Here is a 21,881-nt window from a genome sequence, read left to right on the forward strand (position 1 = left end):
TTTGTACATGGCACAAGCTGTTGGGCTATTTTGCTGATTTTCACGGTAAGCCAGTTTTCCATAATGGGCAAGTCATGCACAATAGAAAAGCAATTAACTGGTGGTTTCAGGAACACTTGAATGAAGCACATCAACTGCCTTCAAGGACTTCAATGTAAAATACTGAGTTCATTAACAATTTTATACTGCTTGATTCAACCCATGTCCAAGATCTTTAATGTTGGGAGAGAGGGGCGATTGGGATATTAAGTAAGCATTAGTGAAGTACAACATATCAGGACAGCATACCATTGTAGACTTTTACAACTTGTGACTCTATAAAGGTGTGCAAGGGGATTACTCTGTTTTGTATCTTAGGAAAGGTCATAAATGTATACAGCAGAGCTTTTCAAAGTCTGTCCTTAAGGCACAGTCCATGTTTTTGGGATATCCATACTTGAACACAAGTGGCTCATTTAGTATCTCAATTTGATTATACCATCTGTGCACAAGCATGGATATTTTTAAAACCTGAAATGTTAAGGTGTTTTGAGTACCACATTTGGGAACCACTGGTATAGAGGGAGGATTTTGCAGGGCCATCTTAATGTATGGGCTCAATGGGCAGCTGTCCAAGGGCCCCCATTTCTAGGGCCTTCCAGCTGGTGTGGATCAGGTTGTGGGCATCTATCTCCTGATCTTCTAGGGAGGCAGTAAAGAATGTGGCCTAGTCACCCTGATTTTAAATTACACTTCATTCTCTACCTCCCAGCCTACAGCTAGATAGTGACTCTCTGATTGCATGCTGATTGGTGAATGAAAGCAAGTGTAGAGATGGCATGGGATGGTTCATGTTATGGGTTTTTTCCTGTGAATGAGTGTGGAGGGGCCCCAAATGAATCGCTTTACCTAGGGCCTACAATGCTGGTAAGACCGCCCTGGGATTGTGAACTGGCTTTGCAAAATGTCATTGACCAATTATGGCAATGTACTGTTGATTAGATGAAAACTGTGGTCAAATAAAGTATTTTAAGCGAAGCAAGAAAATCTGCTTTATAAAATAGAAGTCTTTTTTGGGGGGGATGGGAAAGGACAGTCCTTCCCACCAGGGCAAGGAGATATTTTTATGTGCTTATTCCACTTATCCAAAGCAGTAAATTTCCATAATCTTCTTATATAATCAGTGGATACCTGTGCTACATAAGGTAGTAGTTATTGGTTATGTAATACTATTAAATGTAAAATAAGTACATGGATTTAATTATAATAAATAATATCCGTATTCATATGCCGTTTATTTTTTTCTAACAGATTGGAATGGTGGCTTGGAAAATTACCCTGAAATCTCCCGAGTATCCAGATGGCAGAGACATCATTGTAATCGGAAATGATATCACATACAGAATTGGCTCTTTTGGGCCTCAAGAGGATTTGTTGTACTTAAGAGCCTCAGAGCTTTCTAGGTCACAAGGGATCCCACGTATATATGTTGCAGCAAACAGCGGTGCTAGGATAGGCTTAGCTGAAGAGATCCGTCACATGTTCCACGTTGCTTGGGAGGATGCTGATGATCCCTACAAAGTACGTTTCTGAAAGATGGTAATTAGTGTATGATGTACAAACCAGGTTTAAAACAATCTGCTTTACTTTATCTCCTCATTTACTGTATGCTGATCATTATCAGCCAGGACCATAGCTGCCTCCTACTCTTCTCTTATTCCAAAATCCCTCTGTTCACTTCCAGATACTTTCAATAATTGTTCCTATTTATTATACCATGTGCTGCCTTATGATCTTCATTTCCTTCCCGCTCTCCCTCTTTCATTGTTTTACACCTCAACATTGTTCATTCTTTGCACATTTTTGATACCTAGGAGTAATAGGAAATACACAACGATTGTAGTTTTATGTCATATGTCTTATAAATGTACAATGTAAAGCTTTACATATCCCAGTTTCAGTATAGGCAAGTCTCTGTACACTGATAGCTGTCTGGAATTTGGCTCTACTGTAACAAGATTATCAGCGTTTGTTAAGGGAGAATAGCTTAATCAGCATCACAACTCCCACACAAGGTTTTTTTTTACGCTGCTTATGATTTTTAAATCAAATGTCCTTCATCCCTCACAAATATCTACAATCCTTTTAGGGGTACAAGTATTTATATTTAACACCACAAGACTACAAGAAGGTCAGTGCTCTCAACTCTGTACATTGTGAACATGTGGAAGATGAAGGAGAATCTAGGTAAATACAATTATACATATCTATATGTTTACGTGCCTACAGTATTTGAGATTTTTTTTTAACATATTTTATTTTCTCTGCCATGAGTTCTTTCTCAGTGGTGTCTTTTTAGAGCAGTTCATCAGCTAGCATTCTGTGGGGTTGATGCTGAGTTCAATGTATTCATGTTGGTGGGACTTATCTTCTGTGTTATTATCTTACAAAGGCTCAAGAACTGTGCACACACAACTAAGGGTGATATAGTCCTATCCATTCAAATGGTATCTACACTAATACCGAAGATGCTTATCTAGGGGTTTGTTGCACTGCACTTGGGTGCAACATTAGTTTTTCTGCACACAATACAGAAGCAAATCTATGCCTGATTTCTATATAATGTTATATCTGATTGTGTGTGGTTTTTGTAGCTCCAAATCGATGGCATATCAAAGTTTTTATATATTGATGTAATTATAGGGATAGTTACAGCTACCGAGAAGTCATATCCTAATATATAGGTGACTCTAAAATCCTTAAGATTGAAAGAGTGCACAGTATTATAAAAATATATTTATAATATACTAGTTTGTATAAAACTATAAACAATAGTCCATATTCATGCATATATATCTTGAGATATCGAAGAAATGCCTATAGGAAAAATATACTGATATGTAATAGACCTAGCAGTAGAAGGTGAAAAGTGTGCAGCTTCAGCACAGATGATGTTCCTGTCACACGCAGCCGCGGCGGTGCGCGGCGGGCTTACTACTCACCCGTTCGCGCCCGCCGTCGGCTAGCGTGTAGTGGTCTCCAGGTCAGCGGCAGCAGGCAGCGGCAGTCTGGTGGGCAGCAGGCAGCGTGGGACGCCAGCAAGTGTAGTGGTATGTGCTGTAGGGGCGCCGGGAGGCCGGCGCCGCCATCTTGATTAAGGGCAAATAGCAGATTGGTCCTTGTCTGAGGTTTCCGCCCATACTGACCTGACAGCCAATGGCAGCCGCCCTCTAGGGATATAGGGGATCTGCCTAGGCCTGTTCAGTGTCAGTACAAAGAGTCTCCAGAGGCGTTCACAGCTCCCAGCTGACTCCGGCTCTCTGACTCACCTCTCCTGACTTGGTGCCTTGCTTCAGTGCTCTGTGTTGGTCTCGATTCAGCTTAACCCCATCGCTGCCAGATCTCTCCACAGTCTGGTCTCTGCCTGCATCCCTGAGCTTCCTGGCCTAAGTTCTTCAAGTCGTCTGCTTCCAAGCAACTTCCCATTCTTCTGTCATCATCCATCTTCTTTCAGTCTTCAAGGATCCCTCATTACCATCAAGTACATTCTCTTTCCGGATTTCTTCATTTCCCAAGACCCCAGCCTGCAGTCCGCAGTGCTTGAACTGTCTTTGTTTAAATGAACTTTTTCTTCTTTACAAAGTGCCGTGCCGGCTCAATTCTTATTACTGCTAAACTGCCACTTGACAAAGTATTCAAGCGTGTATTGTTCTATTTATGAATTCTATTATTAAACCTGCACGATTTAATCCTTCCTCCTCTGGTCCGTCTCCGGTTGCTACACACCACACGACTTCATCCAGCCCTTCAGTTGTGACAGTTTGTACTGACCCGATGGAGTCGGGTGAAGAACAGGCTTCCATGGCGGACGCACTTCACAGCATCATGGCTCGTCTGGAGCAAGTGGAGGCTACCCAACGTCAAGTGGCTCAATTCCTTCAGGTCTTGGCTTCGCCTCCGGCGGCTTCCTCAGTTTCTGTGGCTCCAGCTCCAGAGGTTCCAGTCCCTGTTCCTACACCTGGACCAATAGTTCCTCATCACATGCAATTACCAACCCCCAGCAAATATGATGGTTCTCCGAAAGGATGCCGTGGGTTTCTGAACCAATGCGATGTGCATTTCACCTTACAGTCTTCTCACTTTCCTACTTCCAAGGCAAAGGTGGCTTATATTGTGTCTCTCCTAGCAGGGTCAGCTTTGGACTGGGTGTCCCCTCTCTGGGAACGTGCTGATTCCCTGCTCAATGACTATGAAGCTTTTATTACCTCTTTCCGTCACATCTTCGACGAACCTGGCAGAGTGTCGTCTGCCGCTACTGAGATCCTGAGAATTCGCCAGGGTAGTCGCTCAGTGGGACAATATGCTGTGCAGTTCCAGACTCTGGCTTCGGAACTAAAGTGGAACGAAGAGGCTCTCGTCTCCGCCTTCTGGAATGGGCTGGCAGGTCGTATCAAGGACGAATTAACTACCCATGACTCTCCTGCTACTTTGGCTGAACTCATCTCCTTGTGCAACAAAGTAGATCTACGGATGCAGGAGCGTCAACTAGAGAGAAGTCGCTCCGACCGTCTCCGTCCTCGTCTCACCACCAACGCTGTTCCTGTTCCTAGACCTGGGCCCTCCACAACCACACCACCAGACGAACCCATGCAGATCAACCGCTCTCGGCTTTCCTTTGAAGAAAAATCCCGTAGACGTCGTGAGAATCTTTGCATGTACTGCGGTTCTTCCGCTCATCTGTTGTCTTCCTGCCCACTGCGTCCGGGAAACGACCGCTCCTAACCTCCCCGAGGGAGGCCAGGTTAGGAGTTCTGCTTTCATCTCCCTCTTCAACTGTGCCCACCATTCCTGTTACTCTTGTATGCCCTCAGGGAAAAATCAAGGTCCAGGCTCTACTAGATTCCGGAGCAGCCGGGAACTTCCTTTCTTCCTCTTTCGTTCTTCAACATTCCTTGACGGTGCAACCTTTGGCCCATCCGTTGGCTCTCACTACAGTAGATGGGAGTCGCATCAGCAGCGGGCAAATCACCCTTCAAACCGATCCAGTGACAGTTCTCGTCGGTGCCTTACATCAAGAGACTCTAGAATTTTTTGTCCTTCCTCAGTCCTCGCACCAGGTAGTCCTGGGCCTACCATGGCTTACTAAGCACAACCCTCATATTGATTGGACCAGTATGGAGATCACAGCCTGGGGTACGAACTGCCTAACTACTTGCATGCCTTGTGTCATTCCACTCCATCAAACTAATCCTCAAGAAGTAGGAGGTTCCAGTCTTTCATCTTCACCAGCTCCACCCTTGTCGTTACCCACACCATATCTTTCTTTTTCTGACGTCTTCAGCAAAGGAGGTGCCGATACCCTGCCGCCTCATCGTTCCTGGGACTGTCCGATAGAGTTGATACCTGGGAAGTTCCCACCGCGGGGCCGCATCTACCCCTTGTCTCTGCCAGAGACCAAAGTCATGTCTGACTACATTCGAGAGAACTTGGATAAGGGGTTCATTCGCCCGTCCACTTCGCCAGCCGGAGCGGGGTTTTTCTTTGTGAAAAAAAAAGATGGAACCCTCCGCCCGTGTATCGACTACAGGGGCCTGAACGATATCACGATCAAGAACCGCTATCCTTTGCCTCTGATCACCGAATTATTCGATAAAATCCGAGGGGCTTCCATCTTTACTAAACTGGATTTAAGAGGGGCGTACAACTTGATCCGTATACGATCTGGAGATGAGTGGAAGACGGCGTTCAACACCCGAGACGGCCACTATGAATACCTGGTGATGCCCTTTGGTCTTTGCAACGCTCCAGCCGTCTTCCAACAATTTGTAAATGACATATTTCGAGATTTGTTGTATCATTCCATTGTGGTGTATCTCGATGACATTCTCATCTTCTCATCGAACCTCCATCTCCATCGGCAAACAGTAGCTGAGGTCTTGCGGCGCCTTCGCCAAAATAAATTATTCTGCAAGCTAGACAAGTGCGTCTTTGAGGTTACCTCCATTCCATTCCTTGGCCACATCCTCTCCAGCACTGGGATAGAGATGGATCCAGAGAAAGTAAGAGCCATCTTAGACTGGACAGCGCCCACCACGCTCAAAGGCATCCAGAGGTTCCTGGGCTTTTCAAATTACTATCGTCGTTTCATCCGGAACTTCTCCACCCTTGCTGCACCTCTTACTGCTCTAACCCGTAAGGGCTCTGATCCAAGTCAGTGGTCACCTGAAGCCTCTCAAGCCTTCCAACAACTAAAGGATGCTTTTGTCTCCGCCCCAATCCTTCTCCAGCCAAACCTCGACAAACCCTTTATTCTTGAGGTGGACGCATCCTCAGAGGGGGTAGGGGCAATCTTGTCACAGAGAGGGGAGGACCAGGTGCTTCATCCCTGTGCCTTCTTTTCCAAGAAGTTTCTTTCAGCGGAGAAGAATTACCCCATTGGAGAGCAGGAGTTACTGGCAGTCAAATCAGCGTTAGAGGAGTGGCGGTACCTCCTGGAGGGGGCACGACATAAAATTACGGTGTACTCCGACCATAAGAACCTCTCATTCCTCAAGCAGGCCCAATGTCTTACAGCTCGTCAAGCCCGCTGGGCCATGTTCTTCGAACGCTTGGATTTTCAAATCAAATTCAGACCCGGGACGATGAATGCCAAAGCCGATGCCCTTTCACGCTCTTTTGAAACTTCCGCTGATCTTGAGACTCCTCCTCGACTCATCCTCGATCCTCTGGTCTTTGCTCAAGTAACAGTCCAGCCTTCACCTCCACCAGGCAAGACCTTCGTTCCTCTCAATCTCTGGAAGAGAGTGCTGTCCTGGGCACACGCTTCCCGTTTCGCAGGGCATACCGGGGCACAGAAGACCTTAATGTTCCTATTGCGGTCATACTGGTGGCCTACCATCCGTCGTGATGTAAACTCCTTTGTCGCTTCCTGTGTAAAGTGCACTCAGCATAAGTCCTCCAGAACGTCTCCTGTCGGTCCTCTTCTACCTCTAGCCATACCAACAGAACCATGGTCCCACCTGTCTATGGACTTTATCTGCGAACTTCCTCCCTCCAAAGGGCATACAGTAATTTGGGTGGTGGTCGACCGCTTTTCAAAGATGGTGCACTTCTTCCCATTGAAAGGTCTTCCATCTGCTCCAGTGTTGGCTCAGCTCTTCATTTCCACCATCTTCAAACTCCATGGGTTGCCCAAAGAGATTATTTCGGACCGTGGCGTGCAGTTCGTCGCAAAGTTTTGGAGGGCCCTCTGTTCTGCTGTACAAGTCAAGCTCAAGTTCTCCACTGCTTTCCACCCACAAACCAACGGGCAGACAGAACGAGTCAACCAAGACTTGGAGGCCTTCATTCGTTTGTTCGTCTCTTCCTCTCAAGACGACTGGGTAGACCTTCTGCCTTGGGCGGAATTTGCGCACAACAATTCTTATCATTCTTCCTCCGGCACCACTCCCTTTTTCACTGTCTTTGGCAAGCATCCCCGATCTCCGGAGTTCTCAGATCTATCATTGTCCGAAGTCCCTGCAGCTGCTTCTTCCCTACAACGGTTTGCAAAGATCTGGTCAGACGTCCATACAGCTTTCCTCAAAGCATCCGCTCGATATAAAAGGATGGCGGACAGGAAAAGAAGAGCAGCTCCTAAGTTAAAGGTTGGAGATCGAGTATGGCTGTCTACCCGCCATATACGCCTTCGGTTACCGTCCATGAAGCTGGCTCCTCGGTTCATCGGGCCGTACCCGATCACTCAGGTGATTAATCCGGTGGCCTACAGACTACAGCTCCCTCCTTCCTTAAGAATATCAAATTCGTTCCATGTGTCTCTTCTGAAACCTTTGCGTTTGAACTTATATCAGAAGAAGGTGCCTAAACCGCCCAAAATTGGCTCGGAAAGAGAAACAGAGTTCGAGGTGAGGCGCATTATTGACTCACGTTGCCGCAATACCCATCTTCAGTATCTGGTAGAGTGGCTTGGATTCGGTCCTGAAGAGAATTCCTGGGTTGATGCTGCAGATCTTCATGCTCCTCGTCTGGTGAGACAGTTCTTTCAAAGAAATCCACACAAGGTGCGTAGGTGCCCTGGGGTCACCCAGAAAGGGAGGGGTACTGTCACACGCAGCCGCGGCGGTGCGCGGCGGGCTTACTACTCACCCGTTCGCGCCCGCCGTCGGCTAGCGTGTAGTGGTCTCCAGGTCAGCGGCAGCAGGCAGCGGCAGTCTGGTGGGCAGCAGGCAGCGTGGGACGCCAGCAAGTGTAGTGGTATGTGCTGTAGGGGCGCCGGGAGGCCGGCGCCGCCATCTTGATTAAGGGCAAATAGCAGATTGGTCCTTGTCTGAGGTTTCCGCCCATACTGACCTGACAGCCAATGGCAGCCGCCCTCTAGGGATATAGGGGATCTGCCTAGGCCTGTTCAGTGTCAGTACAAAGAGTCTCCAGAGGCGTTCACAGCTCCCAGCTGACTCCGGCTCTCTGACTCACCTCTCCTGACTTGGTGCCTTGCTTCAGTGCTCTGTGTTGGTCTCGATTCAGCTTAACCCCATCGCTGCCAGATCTCTCCACAGTCTGGTCTCTGCCTGCATCCCTGAGCTTCCTGGCCTAAGTTCTTCAAGTCGTCTGCTTCCAAGCAACTTCCCATTCTTCTGTCATCATCCATCTTCTTTCAGTCTTCAAGGATCCCTCATTACCATCAAGTACATTCTCTTTCCGGATTTCTTCATTTCCCAAGACCCCAGCCTGCAGTCCGCAGTGCTTGAACTGTCTTTGTTTAAATGAACTTTTTCTTCTTTACAAAGTGCCGTGCCGGCTCAATTCTTATTACTGCTAAACTGCCACTTGACAAAGTATTCAAGCGTGTATTGTTCTATTTATGAATTCTATTATTAAACCTGCACGATTTAATCCTTCCTCCTCTGGTCCGTCTCCGGTTGCTACACACCACACGACTTCATCCAGCCCTTCAGTTGTGACAGTTCCTTCTTGTGAAAGCCTCTTATGTTTTTGTGCTTTTGAACCTGCTCATAGACAGTTGCAAAGATCAGCATGGCCAGAAAGTACTATAGATGATCACTAGGATTGACATGGAAAAATAGGGGCATGTCATGTAAATATAGCTACAATGCTCCTTATTATGCACTATAATACACAAATCAGGTTGTGATTTACACTGCAAAACCGCAACTGAGTGAGCTAGTTTGTGTGTGGGGTGGGGGCTGCCCGCTCATTGGGTCCCTCCCCGCTCATTGGATCCCTCTCCGCGATGTGCCCACAAAATTATGCAGGCACGTTAAGTGCGAGTCATTAACAGATGCCCCCTGGCTAATGCAGTATATCTAAGAGTGTATGTGTGTTTAGGACTATTGCTGTCATCAAATGATATGTAACATATTGGAATCTATTATAAATTGACTAATTCCTTAACAACAGATAATGTGGGTTTTGTGTTCACCAGGTACAAGATAACAGACATAATTGGTAAGGAAGAAGGACTTGGAGTGGAGAACCTCAGGGGATCTGGTATGATTGCTGGAGAATCATCATTAGCTTATGATGAAGTCATCACCATTAATCTGGTAATTACAATTAAACATTTGTTGTATAACAGGCTTGTTTATTTCAAATAATAGATGTGAATGGAGAAAGAAATGACTCCACACCTTACATTTATAATGTCTTTTGTCCCTATGCTACCTGCAATAGTCCAGTACTTTGAGCTCTACAGTATATTCACCCCACCACAATTTTCTTCTCTGAATTGTTTTTTTCCCCCCAACTCCCCCAAGAGACAAATGTTCCCTAGATATCTCAGATATTCCAACCCTGTTTTTTTCTGAATGTTAACCCCCCCCAGTATTTAAATTACTTACCGTTAATCAATAGTTGCTCAGCTCTCTCCACATTACAAGCTTGGTCTTATCTGCTTATTACCAACATACAGTAAAGCTGTTTTTGTTGCACTTCAAGGGACATGCTTTTTCTCTGTACCTCCTATATTTAGAGATCACTGATACTCTACATGTCATATAGCTAACAGCTAGTGATGTGGCCATCCTATTCCACGCTACCACTCCATTTACCCTTTATAAGAGATTTGACAATAAGAATGGTTGTGTCATGGATTGTTTTGTTTGTGAACCAGAATTGGAATCTTGAGCTGACATGGAGTCTATGGTGAGCATTAGGAAACTGGACCACCTTAAGTAGTCTCTTCTCTTATTCAGTGGTAGGACTGAGGGTTAATACCAGTGATGTGCGAGAAGCTGATGAAGAAGGGAGTTCTGCTGCAACTGTGGGCACTGGAGATACAGCTGTGGACCTGGAGGCATAGGCACCGATTCTGTGGGTGCTCAAGGGCTAGAGCACCCACGGAAATTGATGAGCACCCCGCTGCTGGGCCACTGTATTACTGCTCAATATACCCACTAATGAGCGGCATAGCAACCCCACCACATCCCACACACTGACGCATACTCGCCGGGTTCCGGCACCAACCTCCCCCATTCCTCTCTCTCCACTGCGTGCAGCGTGATCACACATCGTCAGCGGCTGCAGCAGAGTGAGAGGAGGCAGTTTGCTTACCCCAACAAGTGGAGCAGAGTAGACTGGCTGGAGCAGGACCAGCATCTGACTCCAGTCTTGTGTGTCCTGTGACTGTCATCTTATAGGTTCTTCTTAGTTCCACTCTATAAGGCTCATGCAAGTGAGGTCAGAAAGTGCTGGGGGGAGAGGCTGAGCCTGAGATACACGAAGTGATGGGGATAGACACGCTGGGCTGAGACACATACAGTAATAGGAGAGAGACACTGAGAGACACACAGTGCTGAGGGGACAGGCTTTTGGTGGAATTGATTACTGTCAATGCATTTCATGGTGTGTATTGTTACATTCTGCCATAATGTGTAAAAAGGGGAACTCTGCTGCCATAATTTGAATATTGGAGACAACTGTGCTGCTTAATATAAATTGGTATTATTTTGAGGCCATGCCCCTTCCCCATGAAGCCACTCCCCTATATTTTTTGGCTTGAGCACCCACCAGCAAAAACAGAAATTGGCACCTATGCCTGGAGGTAACCCAAGAGATGTTTATTTATAGATAACGAATTGTTTGGAACACAGGATTCACCAGAATGGAACTGGAATGCTGACATACTGGGATGAATAGAACAAATTAATTCTCTAGAATGGAGGCTGAAAGTAGGACATTTCAGAGTGGAAACTGTTAGCCAGATACTCCAACATGGAAACTGATAGATTATTTACTAAGAACTCCGGAATGGAACTGGAATAGTGTGACAGTGCCCCTGTACTGTGTGGTGCAAGATGGCGTACCTGACTCTAGAGTTGATGGCTCCAGGAATCTTCACAGGCAGGGGGTGGCACAACCCATGGAGAACCCACAAAAGGAATACTACTACTGTTAGCAGCGACAGTAATTTATTTGCTAACACTGGCTGCTGCAATATTTCAATAGGCTGCAAGTGACATAATACATACTCAATAAACAGGTAGTCACAGTAAAGCATAAGATAACACAATTATCACTTCAATATTCTATCCTGTCATTAACTTTAACAGTTACAACTGACGCTATGGAAACACTATGAAACTCTCTGGCTCTGTAGCCAATCTAAACGCTTCTACAACATTTATGCACATTAATGGTAACTCAATATACATGGTGACGGTTAACCAGTCACTGTCTCTGAACAATGGTCCCTTGTTGACAAGTCCTCAAACATATTAAGGGTACGTCCCTATGATAGTGTGCACACTTATTTATGATTCACAGGGAAGGGTGAATGACAAAAACAGTCCTTACTGAGGGACAAGCAGATTCCCGGCTCAGGGGTAACCTCCTGTTTGTAACTGTAAAACAGGCTGCAGGGGTAGCCTCAATATAAAGCTGTCCTGGACAGGGTGAATCTAGCAGGCACTTCTCTGCCCTGCTTCTATATCATTTTATTGGGGTTAAGCAGACCTTGTCCTGTCTGTAGGGCTCAGTAGGGTACTAGCCTTTGTAGTGGGAGTCTATGATGTGTCTCTATTTCCTGATATCCCCTTACAAGGGTGCAGATGCTGTCTCAGGGGGACTGAATCAGTACCTTGGGTGTTGCTGGCTATACTGCTGCATGCTGTCTGGCCCCTCTGCTGGGTGCTGCAGTGTGCTCCCTCTCTCTCTTCCTTCTCCTCACACTTGGGACAGCAGCCTTTCTTCAGCTTTTTTTCACACATGCCTCAGTGCTTTGTCCTCCTGCAGCAGCACACTCCTATAATCACACTGCTGCACTTGTTCCCTCTGTCTTTAGGCAGCACACTCCTTTTCTCTCTTCACAGGGCACTTCTGCTGGGATCACCTCTGACCTTTCTGCTTCCTGTCACACATGCAGGGGAGCTGGGACACTAGCTGAGTCTGTTAACCCCTCACAGCCCTGCTGACAGGGGAAATAATCTGTTCTGGCAGCATTGTCTACAATTGGGAGATCTCATGTGGGCATACAAGGGGTGCCCCCTGGAGCAGGGTACCACAATAGCTTAATAGCAGAGTATTTTGGGATGAACTGAAATATCTTAATACATACCTCCCAACTGTCACGATTACAGAGGGACAGTCCAGATTTTCGGGTCCTGTCCCGCTGTCCCACCCGCGGCAGGCATTGTCCCGCTGCAGGGGGTGGCAGTTGGGAGACCCCCCAATCTAATAGAATAGACGCTGTGAGCATGCGCACAGCGTCTATTCTCGTATGAAAATGAGGTTGTGGCTAATTAGCATAAGCCAGACCCTCATTTGCATACGCCCCGCCCCCTTTTCCCTATTTCCCCAACACAGAAGTTGGGAGGTATGTTAATAGCAGAATGCACTGGGATGGAACCAGAATAGCTTGATAGATGAATAAACCGGGTTTGAACTGGAATAGCTTAGCTGAGTACACTGGGTTAATTGGAATAACTTGATAGCTGAATTTACCAGGATGGAACAGGATGCGGTTAATTTCGGGGAGGGTAAGTGCTTTGAAAGCAAAAATCGCTGTCCATGATTGTGGGATAGGAGGCATCCCACACTCGCTTGCGTGGACACTGGCCAAAATAGCAGGGATTCCACTATTCCGCCGTGGTATGGAGCACAGGCAGGAGACTAATCCCCATTGGGCAGGGGATTTGAACTCCATTTTGTACAGGCTCATTATACCGGTGGGGGAAGACCAGTAAGGGGGAGGTGATGCTTGCCTGCAGTCGTCGTATCCCCCCCCCCCCCCCGGCTTTTGGCACCAGTTTCACTCCTGTGCGCCTGCCCAATTGATGTTGCTCACAGAATCAGGCAGCCTTCTCTAGAAGCTGGACAGATCTCCTGTATGCCAGGCACATCTCCCCTGTAAACCAGTGGCTAGTGACAGGATTTACTGCACTCTCTGACCTACTCTGTTGTGACAGTGTAGTGTTCATAGTGCTCTACCACAGTAGATTGTACTTGCTGTCACACTTATATTTTGTGCTCTGTGTATATGTGAGACTATCTGTGCTAACTTTGTTATAACTGCTGTTACCCTTCTGCTGGTGTCTATCACCATTGTTCACCAGGTGTACTAAGGGCCAGGGTTATTATAGTCACCCATTTAAAGGCATAGAGGCTCATTTGTGGATGATACTGCCGTTGTTTGCTGAATATGACTAGCAACAGAAACACTCTCTCCCTATACTGCTTTCATGCGTTTCATGTGCATTGGGTTAACTGACCACGATATTATCCACGATGGCCGCTGTGCCAATGGCTGTGGTCCTGCAGGTCTCTTAGCAGCCTCCCCATCAGCCCATCAGACTCTGCCTACTCCAAATGCTGAGGAGCCACCTTGGGCGGCATTTTCAAAACTGATAGGTACCATAGTGGACCGTTTATATCCAGTTGTGGCCTCTACACCTCAACTTGTATCACCAGTAGACCCCCCCTTGGGTGGAATCCTTAGCTGGTTCTGTGCAAGCTTTGACACAGGTTGTGAATAAGGTGGCAATAGGGTCTAAAAGGCCTAAACAAGTGTCATCATCTCAGTTGACATCGTTTAGAACCTACTCAGAATCCTCTTCATATCAGGACACTGAAAAGGGAGGAGGAGGTAGATACCTCATAGAAACATGGCACAAATGATCTATCTGTGATAATTATAAATGTTCCCAATCTAATAGTGGCAATTAAAGCAGTACTTCTTCCGGATGAAGAAGAACCTGCCCATGTTGTGAAGAAAACTGATGTATTTAAAACACGTAAAATAATAAGATCTGAGTTCCCCCACTCTGACCATCTTATGGAAGTCAGACATGAACAGTCGAAAACTCCGGGAAAAAAAGTTTTCTATACCTAAAAGGATTTACTCCAAATATCCATTACCAATGGATGATTGTAAAACATGGGAAAAACCACCGCCAGTGGATTCCCATGTAACACGTTTGGTAAAGCCTTCCATTTTACCAGTAACAGCCAGTGTCTATCTTAAGGACGTAACTGATAGACGTCTAGAACAGACTCTAAAATCCATTTTTTGTTTTCCTGGCATAGTTAACCTGCCTCCTGGGCAGAAAGGGCAATTGAGGCCAGGGATAAGGTTATTGAGGATGAATTACCTCAGGAGGCTTCAGAGGACTGCAGAAATTGTGTTCATAACTGCAGCCATTATAGGCGTGGGCATTACGGATGCAGGTATCTTAGCAACTAAAGCTTCAGCAACCTCAGTCCTAGCACGGTGCATGCTTTGGCTAAGCTCCTGGAAGGTGTATATGGAATCCAAGCATGCTTTAAAAATACTCCCTTTTTCAAGGTTGTTTTTGGGGAAGAGCTTGATAAAATAGTGGCACCTCTGGCAACAGCCAAGTCTGCCGGTTTGCCCCTAGCGGCATCCGACCAAAAGGGCCTTCCTTGCGTGCCCCAGGAAAAACAAACCTAAACAACCTTGGACCACTATACAGCCGCCTGTTAAGTCAGACAAACCTGCAGACTGATGGTATGGTCCACCCTTTGGGGGTTCCCAAGGTGGGGGTCCATCTTCTCTTTTTTGCCCAGGAATGGCTCAGGACCTCTTCCGATGCTTGGGTAAGAGAGGTCGTGACTCATGGATATGTAGTGTCTTTGTAAAAAACGTCTATCTACGAACCTTCAAAAACATTCACACAAGGCAGCTTGCCTAAAGCAGGTGGTAGAAACCCTACTCCTATTACGAGTTGTTGTTCCAGTACCTCCACAACAAAAAGGACATAGTTATTACTCAACCCTATTTTTGGTACCCAAACCGAATGGAACATACAGACCCATTCTAACCCTCAAGTCCCTCAATGAGTTTGTAAAGGTACCCAAATTTCGCATGGACACATTGCGTACCATTGGGTTGACAAGGGAGCTGTGGGATTACATGGTGCCACTAGACATCTTAGATGCTTATCTGCATGTTACCATTGCGGCAGCACATCAGTGGTTTCTCTGCTTCACGATTATGGGACGCCACTATCAATTTCAGTCCCTACCATTCGGGTTAGCCACGGCTCCCAGAATCTTCTCAAAGATAATGGCGGTTATGATGGCATCACCAGGGCATAAGGGTGATTCCCTATTTGTATGATCTCCTGTTACTAGCCAATTCCAAGGAGGTCCTTCTCAGCCATCTTCAAATCAATCTGAAGAATTCTGCTCTAGTTTCGTACAGACGGATGATACACCTGGGGGCTCTCCTAGACTCTGAGGCTCAGCATCTTTTATTACCTTGGGAAAAAAGTAGCATTTTGCAGGAAAAGATTTTTCAATTTCTGCATCTGCAGAGGGCCGCTATTCATCTTGCCATGCAGATTCTAGGACTCATTGTGTCTTCATTCAACATGATCGAGTGGGCTCTATTCCACTCTCGCCCTCTGCAAATATGAATCTTACACAGATGGGGCTGTCCCCGTCAACATCTCCGGTCTCAAACTTTATCTCTCACCTCAGTGGTATTAGCTTCTCTAACATGGTGGTTGTATGAGACTCATCTCACTGGGGGGCTTCCCTTTTGTATCCCACAGTGGGTACTTCTGACCACAGACGCCAATCTGCAGGAATGGGGCGCTGTAGTCGAATCCCAGTCCTTATAGGGAATATGGACTCATGCAGAGTCCAGCCTACCCATCAATGTCCTGGAACTGAGACCAATATACAATGCTCTACAGAGGGCTCAGGGTCTACCTGTCCAGTCAGACAATGCAACAACAGTGGTGTATATCCAACACCAGGGCGGTATCAAAAGTGTAAGAGCATTAAACAAAGTATCCTAGATTCTTCTGTGGGCCGAAAAGCCATGTACCAGCCATCTCGGCAGTGTTTCTCCCTGGAATATTAAATTGGGAGGTGGGACATCTTAAGTTGCCAGGAGATACACCCAGGAGAGTGGTCTCTCTTTATCCTGAGGTGATGCACCTAATTGTCCAGAAGTGGGGCAAACCTAATGGCATCCCACCACAACCACAAGGTACCATTGTTCGGGGCCAGGTCCCGGGACCCTCAAGTGGCATTCACATACACCAGGGGTGGCCAACCGGTCAGAGGTAAAGAGTCGAAAAATATCTGTAGTCAAGCTAAAGAGCCAACAACATGTGTGCGCCTTCGACGCGCGTGCCAAAAAAGGGGCATGGTCTATTTGGACCCCTTGGGTGGGTGTGATACACATATGCCTCCAATAGTGCAGTGCCATATATACATATGCCCCCAATAGTGCCAGATACACACATGCTCCCATGGTGCCCGGTATGCCCCCCACGGTGCTGGGTATGCCCCCACAGTGCCAAAAAGCTGGTATGCCCCCACAGTGCCAAAAAGCTGGTATGCCCCCACAGTGCCAAAAAGCTGGTATGCCCCCACAGTGCCAAAAAGCTGGTATGCCCCCACAGTGCCAAAAGGCTGGTATGCCCCCACAGTGCCAAAAAGCTGGTATGCCCCCACAGTGCCAAAAAGCTGGTATGCCCCCACAGTGCCAAAAAGCTGGTATGCCCCCACAGTGCCAAAAAGCTGGTATGCCCCCACAGTGCCGCAATCTGCTATGCCCCCACAGTGCCGCAATCTGCTATGCCCCCACAGTGCCGCAATCTGCTATGCCTCCACAGTGCCGCAATCTGCTATGCCCCCACAGTGCCGCAATCTGCTATGCCCCCACAGTGCCGCAATCTGCTATGCCCCCACAGTGCCACAATCTACTATGCCCCCACAGTGCTAATTTCCCAGCAGCAGCACTCACCATTGTTGCTGTTGCTGCCGGGCGGGGAGAGGAAAGTCTGGTGTCCCCCTGCAGTCCTATCATGTCACAGAGGGGAGGAGAGCACAGCACACCACGCGTCTCCTTCCACCAATCAAAGCTTGCGGGCCGGCTCCTGATTGGCTGCCGGCCCGCGAGCTCTGATTGGCGGGTGACCCAGTCACAAGGATGCACAGTGAGGGGTAGGAGAGATAAGCGATGTGCACTCTCCTCCCCTTAGAAGGAGAAGGGATTCGAGGAACCGGCAGCGGGTGATGGGAATGGGGACAGACTGTGGGCGGCGGGCAGCAGTGGGAGCAGGAGCCACACTTTAACAGGGGGAGAGCCGCATGCGGTTCTAGAGCCACAGGTTGGCCACCCCTGACGTACGCTCTGTCCATACCGTGGAACTTCCATCTTCTGTATTCTTTCTTCCGGTGGCACTCCTTCCTTGGGTTCTCAGAAAACTAAAGCTGGAGGAAAAGGAGAAACCTTCTCCTAATTGCCCTGGCATGGCCCAGGAGACATCGATTTGCAGATCTTCTATTCCTAAATTTCTTCTGCCACTAAGTCAGGATTTACTCAGCCAGGGCCCTTGTCTACATCCGGATCTCGATTGTCTGTCTTTTACGGCGTGGCTCTTTAGACAACCATCCTGAGAGAAAATGTTTTTTCGCCAAGGGTAGCTAAAACTATGATCCAGGCTCGTAAACCAGCCTCAGCTAGGATTTAATACAGGGTTTGGCATGCTTTTTTTTCCTGGTGTATCTCCAGAGGTTACAACACTGAAGCCTTTAATACAGCTAGACTTTGGCTTTCATACAACATGGTCTGGATTTGGGATTGCTTTTGGCATCCCTTAGAGTTCAGGTCTCTGCATTATCAATATGGTTTCAGAGACAAATTGCATCTTTGTCAGATGTGCGTACCTTCTTTCAAGGGGTACTTAGAATTCAGCCACTGTATACACCTCCAATAGCTCCTTGGCAACTTTTGGTGGTACTCAAGGCCCTTTGAGCCTCCCTTTGAGCCTTTAGCATCAGCAGACTTGAAATGGCTCACGGGTAAGGTGGTCTTTCTCCTGGCATTTGCCTCTGCCAGGAGAGTTTCACATTTGCAAGCATTAGCTTGTCGCTCCCCATTCTTGAATAATGGTGATAGTTAAGCGCTCAACCTTGTTTTTATGCTAGTGAGAATAAAGTGACGAGATGTTTGTGTTCTGAATAAGGTTTTATTTTTAAATAATATATACAGGTATTGTACAAGAGAAATGCAGTAAATAGTGGGGGTGTCTGTGTGCTAAGCCGCATCTACGATCACCGCAGCGGCTTAGCACACAGACAGGCAGACGGGTGAACGCCTCTCACCACTGCCTTATTAAGTGAAACCGGGACGTCCAGCACCTATCCGCTGCACAAACTCTGCACTAAGACTGTGAGTGTGAAATAACTCTGGGAGCGGGGCTCCGCCACCCAGCACCTCCATTGACTTTTTTCCCTGCAGCCACAAGTGCACCTGGACTTAACCCTGCCCGCCCACGGGTCACTTAACCCCTCATCCTCACTCACACAGCGGCCTCTTTTTGAGACATAAGCCCAAGGGCTTATGGTATAAAGGGTTCTGCTGACCCCTGATACCCACAAGGACTCAATACAGGCCACTGTCACACCATTAAACTGAATGAGACATAATCCTCCCAGGCTTATGGTAAAGGGGCCTGCTGGCATCCTTATATCCCCCACGGGACTCATCTCAGACACCCCCACTATTTACTGCATTTCTCTTGTACAATACCTGTATATATTATTTACAAATAAAACCTTATTCAGAACACAAACATCTCGTCACTTTATTCTCACTAGCATAAAAACAAGGTTGAGCGCTTAACTATCACCATTATTCACCCTATTATTGAGCACGGACAACTCAGTTAAGCAGCCCCCACATACAAAGGTAAAAGCGCGGTAACCATAAACGAAATTCACCTACCTACTAAGTCCACTGGTTACCAGCTGCATTTCCCCAAACACCGCCCACACTATCCCAATATACATGGGGATAACTGATGTTAGACTGACCAGAAGTCAGAAGGCTCTTAAAGCCATAGAAGAAATCCATACCACCACACCAAGCATACCTCCATCAGAGTTCTTTCAAAACTTTAGGCACCTTGAGACACTGATTCAGAAAGAGACACGTGTGTGGTGGGACAGACACATCCTACACTGGTACCACAGCAACCATCTCATACCAAAAGGCCTACACATCAAGAAAACACCGACACATAGTACTGACGACACATCGTTCATGTCCAAATGGAATGACACTTTAAACGATTGCTCACGTAAACTCATTGCACTCATTCTTGAGAAACATGACACAGAGCTAAACACATTAAATACATTAATAGAAGACACCAACAAACTCATAGAACCTTACACAAAGGAACCAGGGTACAAGGACATTGAGGACATTACCAAACAGAGACTCATACACAAAGAAGACCAAATTATCAAAATCAAAATCAACAAAATACACAGATTTAAAACCCAAAGGGACTCATAACCACTCAAGACTCAACACCAAACCAACCGCAGGACACCCAACAAACACACGCAAGACCCTCATACCCCACACCCCAAACCATAAACATCACATCTCCCACAAACATAAAAACACTCCAGCTCCCAAACTATACAGAAACACAGGACTCACGTACCAACAATACATGAAAAAACTACACACACATAAAAAAACCAACCACACCAGAATAACAAGAGGCTCAGACAATAACACAAACATACCCATCACCGAGAGTCAGCACACAGAGGAGCACAACATCAGTTTAAACACCACTTGCTCAGATTCTGACAGTGATACATCATTTTCAGTACATGAGATAGACGACGACACAGAGTACGAACACCTGGCAAGGCTGTCCTTCGACCAGGGGTGGGTCACAACACTCCGAGACTATCAAAACACCACGACCACAACAGTTCCTAACTCCGCTCCAACTGCCAAATGGGGGGAACATTTTTTAGACACAGAGACAGGCAGACTGGCCTGTCTACAAAACCCCAGTCAACAGAACCCCAACTTAGAACAGAACACCAAAAAAAGACAAAAACCAGAAGAGGATGCAGAGGAGGCTCCTCCAAAAACACCAAAGAAACAGAAACAACACACACCAGAACAGACATAGACGAACAAAACAAAGACAACACTGACAAAACAGCCATCTTTAACTTAAGCAACACACATCTCACACAACTACAAGAACAGGTATTTTCAAAAGGACTCAAATTCGCACCAACCAACAGACCAAACAAGTTTGACATATACTGTGACCTACAATCCTTCACCAGGAAATTGACACTAAAGAAATACTTCAATTCCAATCCCATCATTAGGAACCATGCAGACACCATCGACAAATACAAACATACACAACTCAGACCCAAATCCACTTTTTACCCAACCCACATGAAATCACACCACATCAAAACCTTTGAAACCCTTGTTGCCAGGGATCTGGACAGCATGAAAAATAAACCCACTAAATCTGACACTAACAACATGACCAAAATAGAATTACAAGCACTCAAAAACCTAGAGAAAAACGACCAGCTCATCATCAAACCTGCAGACAAAGGGGGTGGCATAGTGGTACTGGACCAACAAGACTACATATCAGAGGCACAGCGCTTACTCAACGACACCACCACCTACAAACCACTTAAGGGAGACCCCACACAGAATTATAAAAAAGAACTGGACACACTACTCAAAACAGGTAGAGATAACGGTATCATAAACAAACATGAACACCTCTTCCTACAACAAGAGCACCCCATCATACCTGTCTTTTACTACCTCCCTAAAATCCACAAAAATCAGACACATCCACCAGGTAGACCCATTATTTCAGGTATCAATTCCCTCACCTCCAACCTAGCACAATATGCAGACAACTTTCTTCAGGACCATGTAAAAGCATTACCCTCGTACATAAAAGACACCACAGATATCATCAATCACCTACAAACCATCCACTGGGAAACAGATTACTGGATCGCTACTAGCGATGTCACATCACTATACACGGTCATTAATCATAACCAGGGTTTAGAAAGCACCAAACATTTCCTAGACAGAGACACAGAACTCCCACCTGAACAGACAGACTTCATCATCAATGCCATCGAATACATCCTACACCACAACTACACATGGTTCAACAACACCTACTACTTACAGACCACCGGGACCGCTATGGGATCAAAAGTGGCACCAAGCTATGCTAACCTGTTTATGGGTAAGTGGGAGGAGGATCATATACAGGCTGGACATGGCTGGAAAGACAATTTGATCCTATGGCGGCGCTTCATCGACGATATCATCTTCATATGGAAAGGGACACTTGACTCACTGAATGACTTCACCCACTACCTCAACACCAACGACAGGAACCTCACCTTTACCACCAACATCAGCAAAACGTCGGTCCAGTTTTTGGACTTAGACATATATATTGAAGATAATACCATACACACAAGGACATACAGAAAAAACGTAGATGTCAATAGCTACATACTCTACACCAGTGCACATCATAGACCTTGGTTACAGAACATACCAAAGGGACAATTCCGACGCATTAGACGGAATT

The 21,881-nt window shown here is 46.5% G+C and overlaps 1 protein-coding gene across 1 annotated transcript in view; it reads left to right on the forward strand.

Moving 5' to 3' along the window:
- ACACA (acetyl-CoA carboxylase alpha) overlaps nucleotides 1–21,881 on the forward strand; it is a 551,747-nt gene that overhangs the window by 303,797 nt on the left and 226,069 nt on the right. The window contains exons 30-32 of the mRNA XM_083173207.1: nucleotides 1,291–1,560; nucleotides 2,129–2,226; nucleotides 9,422–9,542. Coding sequence (XP_083029333.1) covers nucleotides 1,291–1,560; nucleotides 2,129–2,226; nucleotides 9,422–9,542 — 489 coding nt within the window. The remainder of the gene's footprint in view (nucleotides 1–1,290; nucleotides 1,561–2,128; nucleotides 2,227–9,421; nucleotides 9,543–21,881) is intronic.

Source organism: Crinia signifera, chromosome 2, assembly GCF_055691185.1.
Source record: "Crinia signifera chromosome 2, ASM5569118v1, whole genome shotgun sequence".
Taxonomy (NCBI): Eukaryota; Metazoa; Chordata; class Amphibia; order Anura; family Myobatrachidae; genus Crinia; species Crinia signifera.